The sequence below is a fragment of the Mesocricetus auratus genome, unplaced genomic scaffold (genome assembly GCF_017639785.1).
Source record: "Mesocricetus auratus isolate SY011 unplaced genomic scaffold, BCM_Maur_2.0 Super-Scaffold_100047, whole genome shotgun sequence".
In the NCBI taxonomy this organism is placed as follows: domain Eukaryota; kingdom Metazoa; phylum Chordata; class Mammalia; order Rodentia; family Cricetidae; genus Mesocricetus; species Mesocricetus auratus.
This window is the reverse complement of record NW_024429224.1, coordinates 3,980,788-4,007,808: the sequence shown is the minus strand read 5'-3', so window position 1 is coordinate 4,007,808 and position 27,021 is coordinate 3,980,788. Positions and strand designations below refer to the sequence as shown.

General features: G+C 40.8%; 1 protein-coding gene across 1 annotated transcript; it reads left to right on the top strand.

Annotated features, from left to right (window-relative positions):
* The first annotated feature begins 796 nt into the window (after positions 1-796).
* Ppp6c (protein phosphatase 6 catalytic subunit) lies at positions 797-26,650 on the top strand. Its single transcript, XM_040735718.1, has 7 exons — positions 797-972; positions 11,724-11,819; positions 13,950-14,015; positions 14,878-15,019; positions 21,040-21,119; positions 21,272-21,481; positions 23,799-26,650. Exons 1-7 carry the CDS (start codon positions 898-900, stop codon positions 24,045-24,047), a joined length of 918 nt encoding a protein of 305 aa, XP_040591652.1. The 5' UTR covers positions 797-897; the 3' UTR covers positions 24,048-26,650.
* The last annotated feature ends 371 nt before the right edge of the window (positions 26,651-27,021 follow it).

The window sequence follows — 27,021 nt, the reverse complement described above, 5'->3', positions numbered from 1 at the left end:
TGGTAATAAAACTTGGATCCTCGTCTGAAAGAGCAGCTCGTGCTCTTAATCCCCGAGCACTCTTTCCAGCAGCAGGGATAGAGATTTTCGTCTTCTGTGGTTACCAAGCACCTACTGGTGTATCTGTGCTTAGTTACTGCTCAGTATACAGCTGTCAGATGAACCGGTGTAAAGCTCTATGAGGTGCCAAGAACTATTTTGACACTGGGGTGCGACAAAAACCAAACAACAACAACAAAACCAAAAAACCTTCCTGCCGTCTCCAGGAACTCACACGTTTAGTTGCTATCTGAGGCAGGTAACACGTGCGAGTTTTGTACGCCTATCAGTCTTCAAGAGGAGGAAAAACAGCGCACCCGTATTTGTACAGAATTAGGCATAAGAAATACTTCAGTGTTTGTTTCTTTTTTTCCAAGCCAAAGAATTGGGGTTGTTAAATCTGTTCCACACATCTAGGCCGGGTCTTCTCGAGCCCTGGGAAGTCGGCAAGTTACCCTGACTTTAACTGACAGCTTGCTTTACAAGGCAGGGATGAGAGCAGGGAATACCCGTCACTCTCTGAGTTGTCTTCCCTCAGAAAAGCCTCATCGGGTTTCTCCGCGGTGAAGCGTAGGAGAGCATTCGGTTTCGCGAAAACTACAAATCCCAGCACTCTCCGCGGCAGACAGCTACGGGTCCCAGCAGGTTTCGCCCGCAGGACCCTCCGGAGTTCTGCCTGAGAGGGCGCCAGACGCGTCGAGGCGGGGAAGAGAAGCGAGTCAGGTTTTGACGTCGCTGCGCAGGCGTCGCTCACGGGTCGGACGTGACGTAAGGAGGGTTCCGGCTTCGGCCTCCGCCGCGGCCTCCGGTACTGCCACCGCTGCCGCCGCCGCCGCCGCCGCGGCTTGTCCTCCTAACATGGCGCCGCTAGATCTGGACAAGTACGTGGAGATAGCGCGGCAGTGCAAGTACCTTCCCGAGAACGACCTGAAGGTGAGCCGCGCCGGAGGCCGCCCTGTTTGCGAGGCGAGCCCTTCCGCCCGCGGGCGCCCGCCGCCCGCCCTTCTCCCCCGGCCGGACCCCGACCGGGCACCCGGCCCCGGCGCGGCGCAGGGCGCTCGGCGGTGAGACGACGCCGAGAGCCAGCGAGCCCGAGCTCCCCGGATGCAGACGCGGCTCCCTGAGGGACCCCGGGGATGCGCGGCCCTGGTCCCGCAGGACTCCGAGCGCTGGCAGCTCCCGCCGTGGGGTCCCCGGCCGAGGTGCCCGGCGCTGCGGACTGCGGAGGGCCGCGGTGTGGTCGCGTCCCGGCCGTGGACGCCGGCGGGTGGGGTCGGGGTGACAGTCGCCTCTGCTTCCCCGCTCGCTGCATTTCCTTAGGACGCGGGTCTCTTCTGAGGGTTCGGGTGCGGACCCCGTTTCCCAGCACCTTGCTGAGCTGTCTAAGGGAGCGAGCGGTCGCTTCTCGAGAGTGCAAATGCTTTGATGACCGCTGAGCTGTTCCCCCGCAGCCCGAAGTGTCGTTTTCGTCGTTTCTCAAGGTCTCACCCAGTTCACGTTCAGAGTGTTGAAGGAATGAATGTAAAGGAAGCAAGCCGTTGGTAAACCAGTTTTCAAACGTATTTTGCTCCTGCTAAAGCTAGTGCCTAGGTCCCCGTTGGTGTTCATACGATGGTTGCTAGTCTAAGTTTTATTCCATCACCTTTGATTTACTGTGGCAAATACATTAACTCTCGATCACTTGAATTCTTTTATGCTATTTTTATAATTAAGTCAGGGGCTTAATACTTTTTCAAGAAAAAAAATCCTTTCTGCTAATGAATTATATTTCCCCCGGGCAAGATGTTGCTCTGTGTGCATTTTCCTGTCTCATTTGATACATGAAGTTGGCCAGTCAACAAGTATGCAAAATGTTTAGGACCACATGCGCTGTTTGTGTGAAAGTACCTAACTTGTACGTAAATGCTGATCGGATGTGTTACATGGTTGGTGCTCACGATCAGCCACCTGCATCTTTCAGTCATTGGGCTCTTTTTCTGCTTGGTAATGTTTTTTATTTTCTTTCTGAGATAGGATCTTGAGAGAGGTCTTGCTGGGGCCGGAGAGTTGTCTCAGTGGTTCAGAGCACTGGTTGATCTTCCAGAGGACCTGGAAATTCTGTTCCCAGCAAGGACATGGCAGTTAACTCCTGTTCAAGCGATGCGATGCCCTCTTCCGGCAAGCATCAAAACACATACCAGTTTCACAGACATACGTGCAGGCAAAAGTCATACTTATACATAAAATAAAAGTAACTCTTTTTTTTTTTTTTTGGTTTTTTGAGACAGGGTTTCTCTGTGGCTTTGGAGGCTGTCCTGGAACTAGCTCTTGTAGACTAGGCTGGTCTCGAACTCACAGAGATCCTCCTGCCTCTGCCTCCCGAGTGCTGGGATTAAAGGCATGCACCACCAACGCCCGGCTTAAAAGTAACTCTTAAAAACAAAAAATTTCATGGTGACCTCCAACCCACCAAACACCTAAGGACGACCTTGGACTCTAAGCCTCTTGCTTCTGCTTCCCAAATGCTGCAACCTAAGCTGCCATTTTCTTTCCTTTTTTATAAATAAGTGAGATTTAGTTTTAGTTAGTGTTTGTGGAGGGGGGAGAGTATGTGTGCATGGTGCCTTTGGAGGTCAGAGGCACCAGGTCACCCTGGAGATGGAGTTTTTGAGCCACCAGATGTAGGGGATGAATACTGAACTCAGGTCCTCTATAGAATCTAAGTGCTGAGCCATCTCTCTAGTTCTTAGTCCTTTTTTTTTTTTTTGAGTGCACACACACAGAGTATCATGTAGCCCAAGCTTACCTTGAACCCCTGGTTCTGCTTCTACCTTAATATGGTTTATTTTATTGTGGTATGAGGACTGAAATGAATTTTTGAAAGGATTTGTTATTTTTATGTATGTATTTGTATGTATACCTGTGTGAATTTATGTATGCTGGTGCTGGCAGAGGCAGAAGGCATTCTATTCCCTGGAATTGAATTTATAGGTGGAATGACCTAACTCACGTGGATGCTGGGAGTTAAACCTGAGTCTTCCACAAGAAAAGTAAACATTTAACAGCTGAATCATTTCTCTTTTTGTATGCTTTTTAATTTTATTTATTTATTTGTTTATCAAGAAAGGGTTTTTCTGTGTAGCCCTGACTGTCCTGGAACTCCCTATAGACAAAGCTGGCCTTGAATTCAGAGATCCACCACGTGTCTGTCAGGGTATGTGTACTGAGGCAGAGGCATTGGATCTCTCTGGAGCTGCAGTTACAGGTAGTTGTAAGCAGCCTGGCGTGGGTGCTGGAGTAGAACACAGGTCCTCTACAAAAGCAGTATATGCTCTTAACTGCTTTCTCATTTCTTCAGGCCCACATGTGTCCATCTTACTAGACTTCCATCCCCAGCCTAAGTTTTTACCCTGTAGTCCAGTTCATGACTAGAACTCAACTATGTGGCCCAGCCTAACCTTGAGCTAGCTGCAATTGCAGTCTTCCTGCCTCGGTCTCCTGAGTGTTGGAATTACAAAGGTGGGGGGACTAGCATTCTTGACTATCTAGTGTTTATGAAATTCAGCTTTAGTTACTCTTGGTGGCAAATGTGTTTAATCCCAACACTCAGAATCAAGAGGCAGGCGGATCTCTGTGAGTTTGAGGCCAGCCTGGTTTACATAGTGAGTTCCAGCCCAATCTGAGCTGCATGGTGAAATTCTATCTCAAATATAAAATAGGAAAGGAAGGAAGGAAAGAAACTCAATTTTATTTGTGTTCCCTGGCATAAAGTACAAACTAAAAACAGGTAATCCAAGAAAACATTCTAAGAGACTTTTTTATGTGTATGACCGTTTTTGTCCAAATGTATGTATCTGTATCATATGCATGCCTGGTGTCTGAGGGAGTCAGAAAAGGTCTTCAGATCTGGAATTAGAATGTCTGGGTGGTTGCAAGCTACCATGTGGGTGCTTGGAATTGAACCTAGGTCTTCTGCAAGACCAACAAGTGCTCTCTTAATCTGATCCATCTCTCTCCAGCCTTTGAGTATAAGGAAATTGTTGTGTGATTTTTATTTATATTTTATGTATGTGGACATTTTACTTGTATGTATGTCTGTGTACCACATGCATGCAGAGCATTAGAGGTCATTGGCTCTCTAGGGACTGGAGTTACAGATGGTTGTGAGCTACTTTGTGAGTGCTGGGAATTGAAACCAGGTCCTCTGGAAAAGCAACCAGTGTTCTTAACTTCTAGCCCCTAGCATTGTCTTTTTTGAGGTCTTAATACCAAAATTCTGTCAGAAGAAAAAGAGAAATAATTGGAAACACTTAATAGTACCAAAAAGATCCTTGTACCTGCTAGGCAAAACCTCTATGACTGAACCTTAATTGCTTGCCTTTCTCACCTTTAATTTTGGGGAGAAGCTTGATTCTGGAGAGATGGTTCAGAGGTTAAGAACACTTAGCTAAATTCAATCCCAGCAGCCACATAGCAACCATCTTTAACTTCAGTCCCAGAAGGCCCTTGGGATTATGGCACACAAATATGCATTCAGGCAAAACACTCATATACATCAAATAAAAATGAATAAAATAATTTTGGGAAGGAGGATTAGAGGTTCTCAGTTAAGAATATTTGCTTAGAATAAATGGAGCGCTTGACTTGATCCCCAGCAATGAATAAAACCAGACTTGAAGGCAGAGACAGGAAGTTCAGAACTTTAAGACCATCCTTATCTATGTAACAAATTTGAGGTAGCCTATGTGTGCTACTTGAGACCATGTTTCAAAAAGTAAAAGTTGAGGGGTTCTATAGCTACAATGTTGAGATTGTCCCATTCTTCCTTTTTTCTTGTTTTTTGTTTTATTTTGGTTTTTGTTTCTTTCCCCCCAATATGGGTTTCTCTGTTTAACCCTTGACTGTCGTAGAACTCACTCTGTATGTAGACCATGCTGGCCTCAAACTCAGAAAGATCCACCTGCCTCTGCCTTCCAAGTGCTGGAATTACAGGCATGCACCACTACCACCTGGTCTCTTGAGGGATTTCTAAGGACAGTAAAAGGGAGGTTTTTGAAATAATATTCTAGCAACATTGTGGGCCTTGGACTGGAAAGAGACTTAAGTGTTGTAAAAACAGGTGTAATGGGGAAGACCTGTAATACCAGCACTTAGAAGGTAGAGGCAGGAAGGTTGTCACATGGTCAAGGTCTTCTTCAACAACAGAAAGAACCTGAGCCAAGTGAGACCCTACCTCAGACAAACAAAAAAGAACATGAAATTTGAGGATCAAGAGGGAACAAGGAGATGGGCCAGAGAATAGAATGGTTGACCACGAATGTGTATTTTGTGGAAGAAGTAGGGAAGAGAAATGGAATCTTCTGAAAGTGGGACCATGAATCTGTTATTGCCTTTGGGTTAAGAATTGACTGAACATGATAGGGAGAGGAACATAATTTGCCCTGAATAGGAAGTAAGATGGAGAATCTATTTTTTAGATTGTGACCATTTTGAACAGTAAGAAAAACCATGTTTTCCACAAACAGAACAGTAAACAAAGCTGTGAAGGCTGTCTTGTCCAATGTGCCTGGGCTCTGTGAGGCCACTGCAGGTGCTGAAGTTTCATAGACTTTTATTTTGTGAGTACTTGATAGGAACTTATATGCTACTTCTGTTATTTGTTCTGCTTTGTAGTACTAGAGACTGAATCCAGGGCCCCTTGATTGTTAGGCAGTTTTATGTTACTGAGCTATATCCCTGGCTGTAAGCTCCTGATGAATCAAAGACATGAAAAGCAGTGCTTTGGCTTAGGGGCATTGCTGTCTAAAGGCTCATTTAGATCTGCAGAACCAGCATTCATCGGAAGCAGTTACATTTGTACTCTGGTTAGCATACCTGGGTTGGATGAAGAATAAAGGATCCTGCCTAAGTAGTTGACATGTCTTCTCCAGGTACTCAGCCATTAAGACTGACAAGGTTTCTTGATTGATATTCTTTAGTTTATGATGCAGGGATTGTGGACCAGTTACCAGTCAGGACTGGCAGTTCAGGAGTTGTTATAGACTAAGAGATCCAGGCTCAGTTGGGCATAAATTCTGGCATATTAGAATGTGGGAACCATAGAGCCTTTCAGAATTACACTCAGGAATATGATCCATTTCAAAATAAATGATAACTTGTTTTGTTACAGAAAGAATAGCAGGTGTTTTCCAAAGATATGCTCAATAGAGCAGTAAAACAGAATAAAGGAAAAAACAAGTAAAAAAATAAGTTAAGATGGAGCCAGCAGTGAAATTATATATAGCATATAAAATAAAATTATATATCATATAAAATAAAAGCTGTGTAGTATATAAAATAAAAGCTGCAATGGGCAGGTCATTTCCTAAAGATTAGACACAAGTACTCTAGAAGCTGACTAATTTCAGAACTAAAGTTTTTAAGAACTTTTAAAAACCAGGAGCTCCTCAAGGGAATCCCTGCTCTTGATAGAGGGAGTAGATGCATTCCTCTTTTAGGTCCTCCCAAAGGCTACTGTTTGGTCACAGTAACTTGTGTCTTGCTTATAGTTTTCACAGTCACAAGCTCCATAGAGGCTTTATTCGATAATGAAAACATGTTTCTATAGATTGATTGCATGGCATTAAAGTATAATTTTGGAGAAAAAAAAAAACAGAAAAAGTGGGTGAAGATAGGCCTCTCTAGATCATGGCTTCTTAAACTTTTTTACTCACAACCCCTTAAAATAAGTCCTTGGAAGCCAGGCCGGTGTTGTGATATGCACCTTCAATTCCTGCACTCAGGAAATCAGAGGCAGGCTGATCCCCGAGTTTGAGACCAGCCTGGTCTACAGAGCGCATTCCAGGACAGTCAGAACTACGCAGAGAAACCCTGTCTCAAAAAAACAAAATTACTACTGCTGCTGCTGCTGCTGCTGTTGCTGCTGCTAATAGTAATAATAATAAAGTAAGTCATTTGGTGTCCATGTAATTTTACCACTTATTAAAACGAAAGGAAATTGCATACTAATAAAATGGATGTGTAAGTTTGTTTATAAGTCTTGGCTAAATATTTGATAGTGTAAGACAACATTTTAAGCCGGGTGATGGTGGCGCACGCCTTTAATCCCAGCACTCAGGAGGCAGAGGCAGGTGGATCTCTGTGAGTTCGAGGTTGGGCGGACCGACAGCCTCGAAAACAATACAGAGAAACCCTGTCTCGTAAAACCAAAAAAAAAAAAAACATTGATGGATATTTGGATATTTGGATTTTATAATGATTACAATGCCACTATATATATTATAGAATGACAACTGTTTCAGAAATTGTTGGAAATTCTGTCTTAATCCCAAACCAAAGTTAATTTAGTAACTTTAAAAAATGAAACTGAAGATGGACAGGTGATGCACACTTTTGATCCCAACACTCAGAAGGCAGAAGCAGGTGAATCTCTGAGTTCAAGACCAGCCTGATCTACCTAGGGACTTCAGGACAGCCAGGGCTCTTAAAAAATAAAAAAGATAAAAGGGGAAGAATTGGAACTAAAAAATCAACCACTCAGTGATTTTTGTTTATTCATTAATTTTAGTTTTTATTTTATAGTCTAGATTGATCTCCCAACTATGTAGTTGAAGATGTCATTGAAGTCCCCTCATCCCCTGCCAAGCACTGGAGTTGCAAGGGGCCCCACTGTGTGCAGTTCACAAGGTGCTAAGCATCAATCACAGGGCTTTGCATTGGTTGGCGCCCTGCCGAATGAGTTACATCCTTAGCCCTGCCTTAAGTACATTCTAAACTTGCTGTATTTACATTCTGTTTTGCTTTGTTTTTTTGAGACAAAGCTTCTCTGTGTAGCCCTAGCTATCCTAGAACTAGCTCTTGTAGACCAGGCTGACCTCCCAAGTGCTGGGATTAAAGGCATTGAGCCACCACCACCTGACCTTACATTTATTTTTTAAAATCGTATATTGTACTGATCACTTCATTCCTTTATGAGACTAATTTAATTATAATAGCCTTAGAATATGTTTTAATAGCTGATGTGTCAATAACCTTAATACCAGTATTATTTTCCAAAATTAGTAAATTTTACAGGGTTTTTTCCTTCCAATAGATAAAGTTGTTACAGTTTTAAGTTCTCCTGCCACCCAATCCTGCCGAGGAAATCACTGTGTTAATTACAGTTATTTTAAGTTTCCATATTAATGAAAAGTGTATTAAGCAGTGTTCAGCAAGCAATGAGCATTCCACACTTGTTTTCTGAAATGTGACCCCCCTCCCCGAGCCCCACCCTAGGAGGTGGCAGAGTATGAGAGTTGCCCACAGTGGAAAGCACTTCACTCAGGCACTCCCTGTTCTGCATTTTTCTTCTGTATTGCATTTCAGACCTTGCCCAAATGTTTACTTATGAAGAATGATTGTTTTGTTTATCATGTATACAGTGTTCTGTGTGCATGCATGCCTGCAGGTCAGAAAAGGGGTACATACACGTTTTAAATGAAAGAACTATCTACACCTAATGCTTTCCTCCAGTAAGAATATCCCTTTCTGCAGTTAGAACAAAATCCACAGTTATGTGTATAAATCAGATTATATAAAATTTAAACCAAAAATAATCCAGGGTAATCTCAGATACATGAAAAGAACATAAAGAAAACCTGTTGGAGAACTGCAAGGGAGATAACGTATTTATTAGACTCTCCTCATTCCTGCTTCTTGGGAGCAAAGTGCCTGTAACTTTGTCTGTAAGGCCATACATAAGGATTTTCTGCACCCTGAGTATGTGTATCCATCATCTGCTCTGACTCTACAGTGGATCCTCTCCAATGGCGTCCATTCCTGGGAGCCCAGCAACTGCACCACTGACTCCTAGCCCCTTGTTTGTTTGCTTGCTTGCTTTTTTTCTTTTGTTTTTTGGGGGGGGGTTGTTTGTTTTGAGACAGGGTCTCTCTACATAGCTGTGGTAACTTGAAATGTAATTGGCCCCCATAATTTCATAGGAAGTGGCACTATTAGGAGGTGTGGCTTTGTTGGAGTGGGTATGGCCTTGTTGGAGGAAGTAGGCCACTGTGGGGGTGAGCTTTGAGGATCCCTATGGGCAGAACACTGCTCATTTAGTCAGTCTTCATATTGCCTACAAGATTGAGAACCACTCCAGCACCGCGTCTGCCTGCACATTGCCATGCTCCCCATCATGATGATAATGGACTGAACCTCTGAAATGTAAGAGTTGCTATGATCGTGGTGTCTCTTCACAGCAATAAAACCCTTAACTAAGGCAATGGCCCTGACTGGCCTGGGACTCTGTTTAAAACAGACTGTCCTGGAATTTAGAGAGATCCTTCTGCACCTGCCCCAGGAGTGCTGAGAGTAAAGGTGTGTGCTACAATACCTGGCTCTTTATTTTTTCTAATTGCATTTTTAGTTATTATGTGCTTATGTGTGTGTGGGGGTGTGTGTGCAGGCACCATGGCATGCAGGTGTAGGTCAGAGGACATCTTTTGGGAATTGGTTCTTTCCTTCCTTCCACAATAGAATCACAACTCAGGTTGTCAGGCAGGGTGTTAAGTGCCCCACTTGCTGACCCAGCTCTATAGCTCCTGATCTCGCCCCTGCCCAATTCTTCCATTAAAGAATTTTATGTAGGGACTAGAGAGATGGTTCAATGTTGACTGCTCTTCCAGAGTACCTGGGTTCAATTCCCAGCTATCTGCCATCTATGACTCCAGTTCCAGGGGATCAGATGCCCTCTTCTGGCCTCCACAGATACTAGGCACGCATGTGGTACATAGACATACATGCAAACAAAGCACCTATACACATATAATAAGATAATTTTTAAAATCGGGAATTTTATACAGGTGGCTATGGGAAGTGAAGGCAGAGGATAGGTTCATAGTCTGGTGCATAGCTAATTTAGGCCAGTCTGAGGTACATGGAACCTATCTCAAACAACGGCAACAAAAGAATTGTACGTAAATGGTCTCACAGTGTTCCTGACAGTGTAAAAAATCCCTTGGAATTAATTCAGATTATTGTGTAGTGATAGTTCATTCTAAAGTCGTAGTCTGTGCTATACAAATGGATCCTAATTTTTATATGAACTTAGTACAATTCTTGGGTCATATAGTGAGTACACACTTTTAGCATACTTTTTTTTTTTCAATTTGGAGGTGGGAGTAGGACTAGTATATCCCAGGCTGGCCTGGAGTTCTCTGTGTAGGCTGAGGAGGGCCTTGAATTTGGGATCCTCCTGCTGCTGCTTCCCACAGTGCTGGGTTTACAGATGAGTGCTTTTTTTTTTTTTTTGATTCTTTGTGGATTTCACATCATGTATTTTGATCCCATTCATCTCCCCATCCCTTCATTATCAGCCCTCTGTCCTTGTGACTCCCCCACCAAAAACTAAAATTATGGGGAAAAAAGAAAGAACTTGTCATGGAAACTGTGGTGTCATAAATTATGCTTTCAAGTGTTCACTGCAGTGAGTCATTAATCTGGTTTGAGGCTTTTGGTTTCTGCTACTCTACTGATACTGGGCCCTCCCTGGGACTCCTCTTGGATACCCCGTTGTTTCCTGTGTTGTTGGGATCCTGCAGCTTTAAGTCTGCAGGACATGTACTCCAGCAGATCACAGATGGATGGATGAATGCTGGTATGAGCTAACTCATGTCCCTACTTCTAGGCCTGGGTGTTTTCAGGGTTGGTCAGCCCATCAGCTCTTCCCCCATCTTCCCTACCAGGGTGAACTTTTCAGCTTCAGTGCTATGCCCCTCCCCCCAGTCCACCCTGTGTAACAAGCAGCAAGGGGAGGGTCCAGTTCTGTTTTCATGACTTCAGGGTCTGTTCACCCCCACCTACACCACCAGGGCCAGCTCTACTGTGCTGCCCAGGCCAGTGCAGGGCCCACTCTCCTGAATGCTGCAGCCAGTGAAGAGTGGGACCAACTCTGTAGCCCTAGCCTCTCAGCCTTGGATGGTAACAGGAGCCATGGACACAAACACAGAAAGCAGCCCGCTCTCCCAAACCCAACGGGTTATGTTTCCTTCCTGCTGCTCAGGGTGGTAAGGTACATGGGTCTCCATCCTGCTCAGTCTTAATGGTACTGGGTGGGGTCCTGTTTTCTCCCCAGGTGTGTGTTTTTATCTGCTATTTAAAAAAATCTGTTATTATTGATTGAATGCATGATACAATTTTCTTACCTATCAAAAAGGAAAGACTTAAGGTTGGGGGGAGCCGGAAAGTTGGGTCAATGGTTTAAGAGTACTTGTTGCTCTTGTAGAGAACCTACCTGGGTTTAGCTCCCAGCACCTACAAAGCTGTTCACATTAACTCTAGTTTCAAGGAATCTGAGGCCTTCTTCTGACTTCCTTAGGTACCAGGCATGCAAGTGGTACATGCAGGCAAAATACTCATGTACATAAAATATTGTTTTATTTCTTATGAATACAACATCCTGCCTCCATGTCTATCTGCAAGCCAGAAGAGGACACCAGATCTCATTTTAGATGGCTGTGAGCCATCATGTGGTTGCTGGGAATTGAACTCAGGACCTCTGGAAGAGCAGTCAGTGCTCTTAACCTCTGAGCCATCTCTCCAGCCCCCATAAAATATTTTTTAAAGGAAACTTAGTTTTTCTAAATATTAGTCTTCGTATTTTTTTTGTATTTGACCATTAGTTTTAATATTGTCTCAAAAGTTGACTTTGCCTTCCCTCTGCCTTTCAGCGGCTGTGTGACTATGTTTGTGATCTACTCTTGGAAGAGTCGAATGTTCAGCCCGTGTCAACACCAGTAACAGTATGTGGGGATATACATGGACAGGTAAATTTCATAAGGACACAGCCAAGGCTACACAGAGAAATCCTGTCTTGAAAGACAACAATAAATATTTAAAAAGAAAAATCCAGCACTGCTTTTACTTGAGAGAAAAGTGACAAACGATCATTATTTAGACTTGGATATTTGCAAAGATGAAGGAAATAAGCTAGTCATTTCAAAGGTAACAGTTGATATTATTTGCTGCCAGTGACAACATCTTAGTTTACTAATGAAAGAATTGTATTTGGGAAAGTTTCAGTTTAACTGTGATATAGCTCCAGCTGGCCTGGAACTTGCTATGTAAACCAGGCTGGCTTAAACTGCACCTGCCTTTGCTGGGATTAGAGAAATATACTACCATATCTGGCCGTTTCTCATGCTTTTAAAGACTTCTGATGAGTGATGATATTAACAAATATTTTTATAACATATAAAGAAGTATCATTTCATATTCCTAATAAGTAGTGTATCATTTACTCAAAGCAGATAGCAATAATCTGACCATATTGTGGTGTGTTAGATTCATTCAGGTATGGTTTTAGATTTTATATTGTGAATTAATCATTTTTCTTAAGATGTCACTTGCTGGATTTTGGCATAATATTAAAAGTAGAATGTGCACAGTTGTGTGAGAATGTTAACAAACAGCCCTTGGGAAGTAAAGGTAGGAATTACAAGTTCAAGGCTAATCTGGGCCCTATAGTAAGTTTAAGGCCAAACTTGGTTACATAGTGAGAACTTGTCTCAAAAGACAAAAGCTAAAACAAAACACCAAAACCCTCCCCAAACCATTAATTTCTTTTGTGTATGTTTGTATGAAGCTGGTATTGTTAGTTTAATCGGTGTATATCATCAGTCAGAGACAGATTATGGGCCTCCAGATACCTTCTAGTAAGGCAAATGTGGAAAGAATTGCCTAAAATTGCTTATTCTCTTATTCACTTAGTTTTACTTTTTAAAACATGGTTTATTTTTATCAAGATATATTTATGTTCGCAGGCAAATGGGCAGAACTAGAAAAAAAATTCTGAGGTAATCCAAAACTAGAAAGACAAATATAGTACGTACTCGCTCATAACCCCAGAGAAGCTTGAACCCTCTTCCAGAAACAGATGGAAGAAGATGCAGAAATCCACAACTAACCAATGGACTAAGCTCCTGTAGTACAATCAAAGTGAGGGAGGAGCCATAATCTGAACAAAGGAGTCAAGACCATGATGGGGAAACCCACAGAATCAGCTGACCTGAGTTAGTGAGAGATCACAGACTCAGGTCTGACAAATGGGGAACCTGCGTAAGACCGAACTAGACTCCCTTAATATAGGTGACAGTGGTGTGACTTAACAATATATGAGGCCACAGGCAGTGGGTCCAGGATCTAACACTAATGCACAAACTGACTTAGTGGAGCCCATCCTATGTGGAGAGATACCTTGCCCAGTCTAGACATGGGGTGTGGGGTGGAGAGGTGCCTTGGTCCTGCCTCAATGAGATGATGGGACGGACTTATGGGAGGCCTTACCCTCTCTGTGGAGCAGAAGGGGGGGGGAGTAGAGGAGGATGGCGGGGGAACTGGGATTGGAGTGTAAAAAACAAATTAATTTAAAAAATACAAAAAAATATATATGTTACTATTTAATGGTTTAAAATTTAAATGTTAAAAATCTTGTTTTAATTTCTAATGTCACATATATAATTTTTCCTTTGTTTTTATACGTGTGTGTATGTGAGTGTTTTACCAGCATGTATGTCTGTGTACTACATGTTTGTGCTGCCCACAGCAGCCAGAAGATAGTGTCAGATCCCCTAGGACTCAAGTAACAAATGATTGTGAGCAAGTGTGTGCATGCTGGAATCAGATCAGGTTCTCAGGAAAAGCAGCCAGTGCTTTTAACCTGAGGCACATCTCCAACTTTCACCAATTTGTTTTTACCTTAACATGAGCTGAATTTTTTGGAGACCTACAAGAACTTTTAAAGTTTTGGGGGTTAAAACTTAGCAGTTTTGCTTATACTTTATTTCTTCTTAAAAATAAAAATATTTGAAGTCCTCTTAACTGCTTCTTTACGTATATCCTTCTCACTTAACTTTCACAGGAATTTGTAGTCAGCATACATTGCTTTTCTTTTACAGTTCTATGATCTTTGTGAACTGTTCAGAACTGGAGGCCAGGTTCCTGACACAAACTACATATTTATGGTATGTAAACACTAGTAATGCCAAGTGCTTATTTAAAATAAAAAGGTTCTGGCAATAATTATTACATGTAAATTCTATAATAATTGCTATTTAAGTGTATGAAAACATGAGTCTGTACTTCTCTGTATTTTGTCACATCTTCTACTTACATAGAATTGCTATGTTTGTAAACTTACTGTACAAATAGGACTGGGTTGTAACTGCCAGTAATGGCAGAAGGACCACATAGAACCTCTGGTTTAGTCTGTCAGTGGATGAATACATGCAGGTATAGTTTGGTATTTCATACTTTTTCCTGATACACACTTACTGTTATGGGGATTTTTTTTTCTGGGAAAACAATCAGTGCTCTTAACCACAGAGCTACCTCTCCAGCTTTGTATTACTGTTTTTTAAAGCTACTTTCTGAATATTGGCCCAAGTCAGACATTAATTGGAAGTGTAAATAGTATTTTATACATGTACGAGTGAGGTTTTTTTTTTTTTTTGTTTCTCTTTTCTTTTTTGTGAGGGGGTCTCACTGTGTTGTCCTGACTGACCTGAAGCTTTCTAGGTAGACCAGGCTAGCTCCCCACTTCATTGCCTAAAGAACTGAGCCTCTCATTGAACCAGAAACACTCTGGATTTCAGTAGTTTCACTGAGGCTTCACCTTTCTCAGTCCCATAGTATTTGGATTATAGATATGTGCAACCACCTTTTAATATGGGTGCTGGGACTTGCAGCCCCTCATGCTTATAGAGAAACAGATCCTGTTTAAAATAGTTTTTAAGGAATTATTTTTTAAGACGATGTACAGCTCCTTGTTGTTGTGGGCTAGTACAACTGTTGCATGGTTTGTAACTGTAAACTTTTACTTTACAGGGTGATTTTGTAGACAGAGGTTACTATAGTCTGGAGACCTTCACTTATCTTCTTGCGCTAAAGGCTAAATGGCCTGACCGTATTACACTTTTAAGAGGAAATCATGAGAGTAGACAGATAACACAGGTGTATGGATTTTATGGTAAGACCTTCTTTTCTCTGATTCTCAGTGGTATTTTACTTTTGGGGGGAAGTTGTATGTGTACTTTGTTTTTGTTGTTTGTTGTTGTTTTTTTTTTTCTGCTTTACTCCACATTTCCCCCAGTCAATTGAAAATCTAGCCATATAGTGAAAGACTTACTATTACTAAGGCTTTGGTGTACATCTTTCTAAATCTGTGTGAAAAAAGAAATGTAGTCTTAACTTTCCCACTTTGGAATCACTTTGAGTGCTTGTTTAAAATGCAGACTCTGGGTCTGTGAGTGACCCAGTGGGTAAAGGCACTGGCTGCTAAGCCTGACAGCCAGGGTTTATTTACCAGGGCCCACATGGTGGACAGAGAGAACCTACTCCCGAATGTTATACTCTGACCTCTGCACACTCTAATACACACACAGAATGAATAAATATATTAACATTTTAAAAGATTGCTGTATTATTTTTAAGTATATCTAGATTTGTGTGTGTGTGCATGTGTGGTATATGCATGTGAGTTCAACTGTTGTTGGGAGGCCAGAGGCATTGGTTCCTCTGGAGCTGGAGTTCACAGACAGTTGCAAGTTGCCTGATGGGGTACTGGGAATTGAACTCCAGTCCACAGCAAGGAATCTTAACTGCTGAGCTATCTCTCCAACCCTAATTAAAAAAATTTTTTTTAATGTAGATTATTTGCTGGGTAGTAGTGGTACATACCTCTAATCCCAGCACTAGGAGGCAGAGGCAGGTGAGTTCTGGGACTCAGAGTTCAAATTCTGTGAGTTTGAGGTCAGCCTGGTCTACAGAACAAGTTCCAGGACAGCCAGGGCTATACAGAGAAACCCTGTTTCAAAAAAAACAAAATAATAATAAAATTTTTTTTTAATGTAGACTGTTGGGTCTCACTTCAAACATCATAATCAAATTCTGTTGGCATAGGATCGTAGGTCAGATCTGCTGAGGGTGGATATTACGCACATTCAAGACTGGGGTTTATCTCTGCAAGCCTTCCCCCTCCTTCCGTCTCCCACTCCCATTTCCTCTCCTCTCCTCTCTGTTTAGGTCAGTGCTGGAGATGGAATCCAGAACCTGTGCATGCTAGACAAGCACTCTGCTACCAAGCTATACCCCCAGTTCTTCCGTAATGCTATGTTGAGTGCTTAGCCTTTTTACTGCCTTAGTTTTTTGGTTGGTTTGTTGTTTTGTTTTTTGACAGGATGTCTCCATAGAAGCCCAAAGTGGCCTAGAGCTAACTGTCATCCTGGCCTTAATTATATGATCCTCCTATGGCAGTCTCCTAAGTGCTGGGATTCTAGGCATCTACCATCACCTACAGTTCCTTGTTGTTCTGTAGCTGTATCATATTACAGTATGGGTGTACCATAATTAATCCGTCTGTTTCCCATTGGACATTTAGTTGCCTTTTTGTTGTTGTTTGTTTGTTTGAGATAGTCTTGCTATGTGGTTCTGGTCTAAACTCCATAAACCAGTCTGACCTTAAATGTGCTTCCATTTCCCTGCCTCAGCCACTGGAATGCTGGGACTACAGGCTTGTGTCAGAGTACCCAACTGAATGTCTTGTTCTTTTGCGGGATAATCAGTATTTTGGGTAGTATACTGTGGGGTTAACTCAGGGAAGCAGGACTAATATAAATTCTAAGAAATGCCTTGTTCAGTGATTTTTTTTTTTATTGATGTGTGGCCATCGTAGAGTATTTATTGCACATTATAAAATGACTGTAGAGAAGATGCCAGGATGGTATATAGATCTAGTATCCCTTATCCAAAATGCTTAGGCCCAAAAGAAGTAGTTTAGATTTTGGATTTTTTGGGGGGAGGGTGGTTGGAATATTTGGAAAAGCATGAAATTTCTTGAAGATAAGATAAATCTAACACCATTATGTTTTATTTATTTATATGTGTGTTATGTATAATTATAAAATATAGTTTTGTGTATTATACATGTAATATATGTAGTCTGAAAGAAATTTTGTAAAAGACTGATTCAGTATCCATAAACTGAAAACTCCACAACCCCAAATCATCATCTGTAAAGTCTGAAATTTTGAGCACCACTATGACACTCATAAGTTTCAGATTTGTGATACTTTCATTTTTAATGTGCCGTACACATGCCCAGGGCATATAAGGTAAGCACTCTGCCACTAAGCTACACTCTAACTCTGAAATCTGAAACACTATGGAACACAAACTTTTTTTTCTTTGTTTTGTTTCTGGAATTCTTTTATTTATTTATTTATTTTTATTTCGTGTGCATTGGTGTTTTGCTTGCATTTATGTCCATGTGAGGGCGTTGGAGCCCCTGGAACTGGAGCCACAGGCAGTTGTAAGCTGCCACGTGGCTGCTGGGAATTGAACCCGGGTCCTCTAGAAGAGCAGCCATCTTAACCACGGAGCCATCTCTCCAGGCCTTGTTTCTGGAATTCTGAGACAGGATTTTGCTGTATAGATCTGGATGTGCTGGAGCTTGCTGTGTGGCCCAGGCTGGCCTTATGTGGCATTCTTCCTGCAAGCTTTACCTCCTAAATGCTGGGGTTAGGGACCTGAGCACTCAAATGGGATATTTGACGCATTTGTTTCATTATTTGAGACAGGATCTCATTCTGTAGCTTGGGTTAGCCTGGAATTCACTATGTGTCCCAAGTTAGCCTCAAAATTCACTAATTCTCCTGAATCAGTCTCCCAATTGCTGGCAGAACATTTATTTATTCGCTTACCTGTTTATAGACAGGGTCTCAATCTGTGGCTTCCTGCCTTAGCCTCCCAAGTTGTAGATGTGTATCCCCGTGTCTGGTTCAACTCGTTTGTTTGTTTGTTGTGTTTGAGTCAAGGTCTCTCTACCGACCCCTGACTGTCCTAAAACTCACTATGTAGACCACATCAGCCTTGAACTCACCTGCCTCTGTCTCCTGAACACTGAGATTAAAGGCATTTGCCACCACGTCCAGCTTTTTTTTTTAAAGGAATATGGAAATAAAATTTTAAAATGTGTGTGTACCGTGGCCATGTGTGAAGGTCAGACAACAATTTATAGGAGTTGGTTCTTTTCTTCAACCGTGTGGATTCTGGGGATTGAACTCAGATTGTTGGGCTTGGTGACAAGCCTGATATTGTTATCCTGATCCTAATTTATTATAATTATATTTTTATTATTTTTTATATACTCACTAGGCATCCCTGTCTGACCTAGAACTTCCTATGTCAACCACCTTGAAGTTCATCTGCCTTATCCTCCACATTTGACTTTTATTTTAAGGCTTACTCATTTTTAGTTTATGAGTGTTTACTTTTATGTATGTCTGTGCACAGTGTGAGTACTGGGAACTGGAACCAGGTCCTTTGTGGTTTCATTTTGGTTTGGTTTGTTGTTTGTTTTGGGGTTTTGGTTTTTTGGGTTTTTTGTTTTTCGAGACAGGGTTTCTCTGTGGCTTTGGAGGCTGTCCTGGAACTAGCTCTTGTAGATGGGCTGATCTCAAACTCACAGAGATCCACCTGCCTCTGCCTCTTGAGTGCTGGGATTAAAGGCGTGGGCCAACGCCCAGCTAGAGACCAGGTCCTTTGTAAGACCATTAAATGCTCTTGTGTTAGTTAGGGTTTCTATTGCTATGAAGAAACACTGTGATCACAAAATTTCTTATAAAGGAAAAACATTTAATTGGGGTGACTTCCATTATCATCATGGGTGACGTGCGACATGCCGGCAGACATGGTACTGGAGGTTCCAACATCTTCACTAACAAACAACAGAAAGTGAATTGAGATACAGGGTGTGGCTTTAGCATATGAGACCTCAAAGCCGGACTCCACAGTGACAAACTTACTCCAATAAGGCCACACCCACTCCAACAAAGGCACATCTCCTAATAGTGCCACTTCTTATGAGCTTAGTGGGGGCAATTACATTCAAACTACCACAACTCTTAATCACTGAGCCATCACTTCAACCTCCCAGTTATTTTTCAGCCTCCTAGTATTTATTTTTAGTGTTTCCATTTTGATTGACGTCATTTATAGAATTTGCCAAGTATGTTATCATCTTGATGCTTAAAAAGTTTGGATTTTTTGCAGCATTTTAAATTTTAGACTTTTGCCGGGCGTTGGTGGTGCACGCCTTTAATCCCAGCACTCGGGAGGCAGAGCAGGCGGATCTCTGTGAGTTCAAGGCCAGCCTGGTCTACAGAGCGAGTTCCAGGACAGCCTCCAAAGCCACAGAGAAACCCTGTCTCGAAAAACCAAAAATAAAATAAAATTAAATTTTAGACTTTTGTGTCTAAGAGATAAGTGATTTATGTGTGTAATTATACCACATTCTTCAGTGTAGGGCAAAGGAGCAAAAGGGAGGTGGAGGGAGGGTTTGGACCTTTTACTCGATATGCTTTGACTGAAGAAATGATAACATTAGGTGTTGAACTTTCTCTTTCTCAGAAGTGTGTTTATCTAGTAGTTTTATAGTTGTATTTAACAAAAATTAGTATAGTTACTCAGGAAAAAGATAATTTTATTTATCATGAATTTACAGTGACTTAAAAGCCTTAGATAACTATTAATCATATTGGTTGCTTACTTCACACTGATAAACATACATCAGGGACTTAAATTTTTTAATTACATTTATTTGTGCATATGTGTATGTGCATGCACTCATATTCTCTCATGAATATCTGAGAATGTATAAAGCCAGGCTGTGGTGACTCATGCCTTTAATTCCAACACTCAGGAGGCAGAGGAAGATGGGTACTGAAAGCGTGTGCACATGTCTGTGGAGATTGGAAGCGTGTGCACATGTCTGTGGAGGTTGGAAGCGTATGCACATGCCTGTGGAGGTTGGAGGAGTCAGTTCTTTTCCTGAATCCCATCATCAGACTCAGAGTCAGTGTCTTTAACTGGAGTGCCATCTCCCTGGCCCTTTTTAATATTCCAAGTCTAATTAATTTTGCCTGTTAGAATTTGACTGGATGTTAGCATTTAGTTGCAGTTTTCAGATCTCACAAAAAGGAACTTCATCCTGAGAAATGTTGGTTTAGGAGTTACTCATACACTTATAATTAAGGGTCCTTTAATTTATTTGATTATCCTTCTATAATAAGGTAGTCATATTAAAGAAATGCACTATTTATAGAATTACTTTGGCATTAACATAACTGGCCAAAGCATTTGGTTTGGCATGTATGAAATCAGTAATTTCCTTCCACATGATAACCTTTTGGCTGATACTCATTTTAGGATCATTTCTGGATATAAAAGGATTATAGTTTCTTTAGAGGATATGGTTTTTGAAGATTTGCTTGTATTTTATGTGTATGAGTGTTTTGCTTGGATGTTGTATATGCTCTACATATACAGAAGAGAGTGTAAGCTCCACTGACTGGAGTTACAGATAGGTGTGAGCCATGTGGCTGCTCTGAACTGTTGAGCCGTCTCTCCAGTCCCATCCTATTTGTATGTGTGTATATATGTACTGTGGATTGAACTTAGACTTTACACGTGTAAGGTAAGCGCATACCTGTAGAAGGACTTTTCTTTGGGCTTACATAAATTGACATGGAGAATGATTATTAGCTATGAAAGCTTGGCCTGAGCTTAGGCTTGTTTCTAACGAGGTCTTGCAACTTAACTTAACCCATATTTTTAAATCTATGTTCTTTTTCATGGTTCAGTTACCTTTATTCTGCATTACCCATCCTGCTTCCTCTCCATCCTGCTGGTGACTCCACCTCTCTTCCCAGGGCTCCCTTTGTCCAAAATCTCTGCTATAAACCAGTCGCAGTGACACATCTTCACACAATGTAAAGGAATATTCCACAGCACCTGCCACTGAGCCATGCTCTGTCTTCCTTAGAATATGTGCATTGTTAGTAGACTTCTTTTGGTTCTATAAGAAAAATAGAGATGAATATGCACCATAATTTTCTGCTCTAGATTAAGGTGAATTTATTTTATAGCAAAGATAACTTAAGCATTTGATATACTATTTCATTAATGAGAACATTTATGTTTTCTTCACAGATGAGTGCCAAACCAAATATGGAAATGCTAATGCCTGGAGATATTGTACCAAAGTTTTTGACATGCTCACAGTAGCAGCTGTAAGTATGGGTCTCCTTAGAACCTGAAACATTTTTCTTGCCAAAACACATATTTTTTATCAGTTGAAGCTATTTTCTTTAGGTTTAGCATTTATTGTTGAATTTAGATATGACTGAGTTTATTATTATCCTTTGTTATTCTTTTTTGCTAGTTAATAGATGAGCAAATTTTGTGTGTTCATGGTGGCTTATCTCCTGATATCAAAACACTGGATCAAATTCGAACCATTGAACGAAATCAGGAAATTCCTCACAAAGGAGCATTTTGTGACCTGGTGTGGTCAGATCCTGAAGATGTAGACACTTGGGCAATCAGTCCCAGAGGAGCAGGTTGGCTTTTTGGAGCAAAAGTCACAAATGAGGTAAAGCTAACATTTTGGGAAAAGTAGTTCTTTGACTAGTAAAATAACAATGATCTCAGATATCAAACTCATAGCCTAATTTACTAAATTTATTGTTGTGTATCGGGTTTCTACTGTAGCTGATTGAATTATGTTTCCTGAATGGTTCAGTGAGATTACATAGTAAAAGCACCTATTCCAGTATTATCTGCTGATATTATTAAAATAATAATTAAGTAACAAGATCGCCAGAGCAAGATATGCAACTTTTTTGTTTGTTCGTTTTAATAGCAGATCAAATATCCTCCTGAAACAAACATATAATTCTGACAGTCTTCTAATCCCAGTTGATTTCACTTTTTCTTTTTCTTTTTTTTTTTTTTTTTTTTTTTTACTTTTTGTTTAAATCAAAATTTTAACCATTTTCTTTTATTTTGGTTTTTTGTTTTGATTTTTCGAGACAGGGTTTCTCTGTAACAACCCAACCCTGGCTGTCCTGGAACTCACTCTGTAGACCAGGCTGGCTTTGAACTCACAGAGATCTGCCTGTCTATGCCTCCCGAGTGCTGGGATTAAGGTGTGCAGCACTCTGCATGTCTTAACCTTTTTTTTTTTTTTTTTTTTTTTTTTTTTTGGTTTTTCGGGACAGGGTCTCTCTGTGGCTTTGGAGGCTGTCCTGGAACTTGCTTGGTAGTCCAGGCTGGTCTCGAACTCACAGAGATCCGCCTGTCTCTGCCTCCCGAGTGCTGGGATTAAAGGCGTGCGCCACCAACGCCCAGCTTAACCTTATTTTTTTATTCTGTGTCTGTGCACCATTTGCATGAAGTGCCTGTGGAGGCCAGAAGAAGGTGTTAGACCCCCTGGGACTAGAGTTACAGGTGGTTGTGAACTGTTGCATGGTGGTTGGGAACTGAGCTTCTGTCCTGAAAAGCAGCCACTAAACCATCTCTCCAGCCTAAATTCAAATTTTAAAGTAACACATGAGCTAAGAGAACTTAATATTGTTCCAAGGCACTTACTGAATCTCCATGAGGCAGATGAAAACAAGAACCATTAGGATGAATAATAATATAACTCCTTGCTTACAAACAAAACATATTGTGATTACAGTCTTTGATCTCTAGTAAGCTATTGTGTTGCCTGCATGAATACAACAATTTTAAAATTCAGAAAACTGTTTGCTATAAATTTTCAGGGCAAATAATTTACAAATAAAATGCAGAAATTCTAACATCTTTTCCTGTTTTCTTTTTTGTTTTGTTTGTCTTTTGAGACAGGATTTCTGTGTAGGCCTGGCTGTCCTGGAACTTACTCTGTAGACCAGGCTGACCTCAAACTCTAAGAGATCCACCTGCCTCTGCCTTACCTGAGTGCTAGGATTAAAGGTGTGCACCACCACCAGGCATCTTCTGCTGCTATTTTATGACTGTGGCTTTATCAAATTATGTACCTACTTGCCCTATACATATGCACAACAATGCATACATAAAAGCAGCCATGAACAAATGTGGACAGATAGCACTCACACACACACAGAGGAATGATGTTCTGTTGAGATGTGTTTCAGCATAATGGAGTCATAGAACTAGGTGCTAGGGCCATCGTTTATCCTCATTTATGAAGACTTTACCAACTCTGAACCCTGTCCTCTTTAAGAATAATACTCTCTTTGTGGCATACACTAAATCCTCACATAATAGGACTGATAGTAATGTTATTATGCCATTAAATAGAAAACCTTTGTTTTGTAACTGGTGGTAATTATGTAATCTTTTTTTCCTTGATACAGTTCTTACTAGGTGGTCCAGGATGGCCTCAAACTCAATTCTCCTAGCGTTTTCTGTATTGTTTATTTGCTTGCTTGTTTATTTTTTTTCTATATATATGTTGGAACAATATGAAGAGATCATAGGACAACTTATGGAAGTCCCGTTCTCTCCTACCATGTAGTTTCTGGGATCAAATTCTGGTCATCAGCCCTGTTGACAGGCACCTCTACCAACCCAGCCATCTCTTATTATTACTAGTACTATTACTGTTTTAAAGATTTGCTGTCTCTGTGTTGCAGAGATTGGTCTCAAACTTGTATATTCAAGTGATCCTTCTACCCAGCCTTCCAAGTAACTGAGAGTACAGGTGCTAATTACTTTACCTAGCCTAGACAATTCAAATTGTGGGTCATGTACTTCAGAATAGACACGGGCCAAAGTGATGCTGTAAATTTTGGAGGTTATTATAGATTGGGATTTAGAATCATAACTTCAGTAGTGATATTTGCTGCTTGGAATGGTTATTAAACTGTTGGATGGAATACTCACAAAGCCTTTCTAAATTGCAGTTTGTTCATATCAACAACTTAAAACTCATCTGCAGAGCACATCAGCTTGTGCATGAAGGCTATAAGTTTATGTTTGATGAGAAGCTGGTCACAGTGTGGTCTGCTCCTAACTACTGCTATCGCTGTGGAAACATCGCTTCCATCATGGTCTTCAAAGATGTCAATACGAGAGAACCAAAGTTATTCCGGGCAGTTCCAGATTCAGAACGTGTTATTCCTCCCAGAACCACGACGCCGTATTTCCTTTGAGGCCATTGCCATTCCACTGGCCCACTTTTTGCCCTCTTATTCCCCGCCTTTCTTGTACCCTCTACAATATACTTTTTATTGAGCACTTTGCTGCTGAAATGCTGCCTCTTGCCTTTTTTAATTTTAAATTATCTAAATTTATTGTTTGTTATGGTGTCCATAGCAATGTTTTTCTATCAATTTCATCACTCATCCCATCCCCACCTTGGACTTGTTTGAGAAGACTTGAGAAATGTCTTAATACATTGCTGCATGTAGCTCTTGCTTATTTGCTGTTCTGGGGAAACAGGATGCATTTCCTCTTTTAAAAAGCCAATTGACAATTACATGGAAATCCTCCTCATTTGTATCAGCCAGCCTTCTGTTTTTGTTTGGTAGGGTTTAAGAAATTTCAGCAGCAAAGTTGTCCAGTGGGCAGGATGGACTGCAATGCCTGAGTCATGTACCCTTGTCCCAGCTGTAAACTTCACTGTCCTTACTGGATGATGATTTGATGTTTTAAAAGGGTATAAAATAAATTGGTCTAAAGGGCTGCCCTCCTTGTTGTGTTTTTAAATTTAGTTAAAAACTGCTACAGCTTATGACTTTGTACATTAAGATAATTGTACTGATCTTTTTCAGATTTCTTGTACTTTTTAATAAAATAATCTTAAAACCCAGATAGGTTGTTAGAAATTTTAAACAATTTACATTGTTACCTGAAAGTTTCTTTTTCTTTCCTTTTTTTTTTCCCCCTTATTTTCCTAAGAGTTTTTGACCCTTTGGTTAGTAAGTCTAAAATTTCAATTGAAATTCAATATTTTTTTAAAATTTCACTAAATTGTGCCTAAAAACATAACTGCCATATTAATGTTTTAATTTCTATTCTCTATAGTAATAGAAAAACATTTAATGCTTGTAACACTGGTGTGTTGATTTGATAACCATTTGAGTAGAATGTTCTCTATCCAGTTTACACTCTGTCATGATTATCACCAAGTAAATGTATACTTTTCAACAGCAACCATTCTCTCTCTGTAACCCTTAACCTTAACTTATTACTAAGTATTCAGTTTTTAACTGCAACTTTAAAGGCTGAAAATTCAGAACCCTTGTTTTTTGTGAACTGTAATCTTAAGCAGATCATTTAAAGTATGAAAAGAAACAGACTGTTCTCTTGTGAAGGTCTGTTATACCATATTTCAGCTCTGTGTGTGTAATTTGACTATCTAAAGGTTTGTGATGATCAGTTCTTGATATGTAATTGTCCACTTAATAAGGACAAGTATATCATTATCTCTTATGACTATTGTCATAGATGATTTTGGGATGTACCATCTTGTGAAATTGTTGGTATCCCTTTACAGTGATGATATTTTTTTGTTATCCCAGGAAATCTGTGTGAAGCAATTGATAAAGCACTTTAGCATCTGTTCAGGTAGTTTTAAAAAAAACTTTTCCCCTTCAGGATAAGAACTTCCAGGTTACCTAAAAAAATGCAATAAAAATCTTAATAGTCTAAGCTTCTTGGCGAACAATCTTTCATCAGGGTTTCTTTTACTGAATGAGCACAATATTGTTTTTTATTTTACTTGTTCCCAACCACCCAGCTCCTTTTACAGTTTTTAAATGTGTAGCTCTATGAAAGAAGTGACTAAGACATTTGCTGCACACACTTGAACTAATGGTGGGTCAGTAGCTGTGTGTTACTGTCCTAACCCCAGTGTTATTCAGGTGGAAAGGATCTTTATCTCACAAGAATATGTAGTTGCCGGGCGTTGGTGGCTCACGCCTTTCATCCCAGCACTCGGGAGGCAGAGGCAGGCGGATCTCTGTGAGTTCGAGACCAGCCTGGTCTACAATAGCTAGTTCCAGGACAGCCTCCAAAGCCACAGAGAAACCCTGCCTCGAAAAACCAAAAAAAAAAAAAAAAAAAAAAGAATATGTAGTTACGTATTTTATTAATTTGTGAAACACTGGAATTAATGGTGCAGACAACTTGGTGTGGTTTGTTTTTTTTTTTAACAGCTCTCTGCAGTAGTTTCTTGTTTGCGTTACCATAAATTGTATTTAAGTGTTTGCCCTCCACTGCTTTTAAGTTGTACCAGTAAAATCAGTAGCTCTCAGTCCCCTCTTACTACTCACACTCCTTAGCTTAGGTTGATGTGGTTGTTTTCATTCATCTTTAATGTGACTTATTTTCAAGTCATGGTGTACTGCTTTTGTTTGTCACTAGCTGGGCATGTGCCAATAATATCCTGTCCATCCCTTAACTGCCATCTCTGTTTTGCCTGACTTTTCTTCAACGAAATAATGACTTTGAGGCATGGAAAAGGTAGTTTTTTCTATTAGACTTGTGAAGGAAAGAGAGAGTGAATGTATTGGACCTTGCAAGGCTGAAAAAGAATATTTGGATCCCTCTACTAAACAAGGGCTATGTATTATACAGAGTAATCATGTGGTGGGAAATACTTGCAAGCCAGAGATCTGTAGGCGAGGGAATCTGCTACTCCCTGTATCTAGGCTGAATGTAAAATACCCTATGTTGTACCAATGGGGCTAAGAACTATTTTTATTTGCCTGTGATATAATTGGTTTCAATAAAGTGTCCTAGGCTCCAGTGAGAACTGTCTACTTTGAATTGCCATTTCCTCCCTTTCTTCATTTGGCTGATAGACTTTTTTTTTTTTTTTTTTTTTGGTTTTGGTTTTTCGAGAAAGTGTTTGTCTGTGTAGCTTTAGAGGCTGTCCTGGAATGAACTCTCTCTCTCTCTAGACCAGGCTGGCCTTGAATTCACAGAGTTCCAGCTGCCTCTGCTGGGATTAAAGGCATGTCCTGCCACCACCACTCAATGGCTGATAGACTTTTGGCTAGCTTTCAATAGATCAAAGCTAACCCCCTGAAGAATCTCACATTAAATCTTTCACTTGGGTGTTATCTTAAAAACCCTCAATCAAGACTACATCTAACATGCAACCTGTATCATTTCATCTGG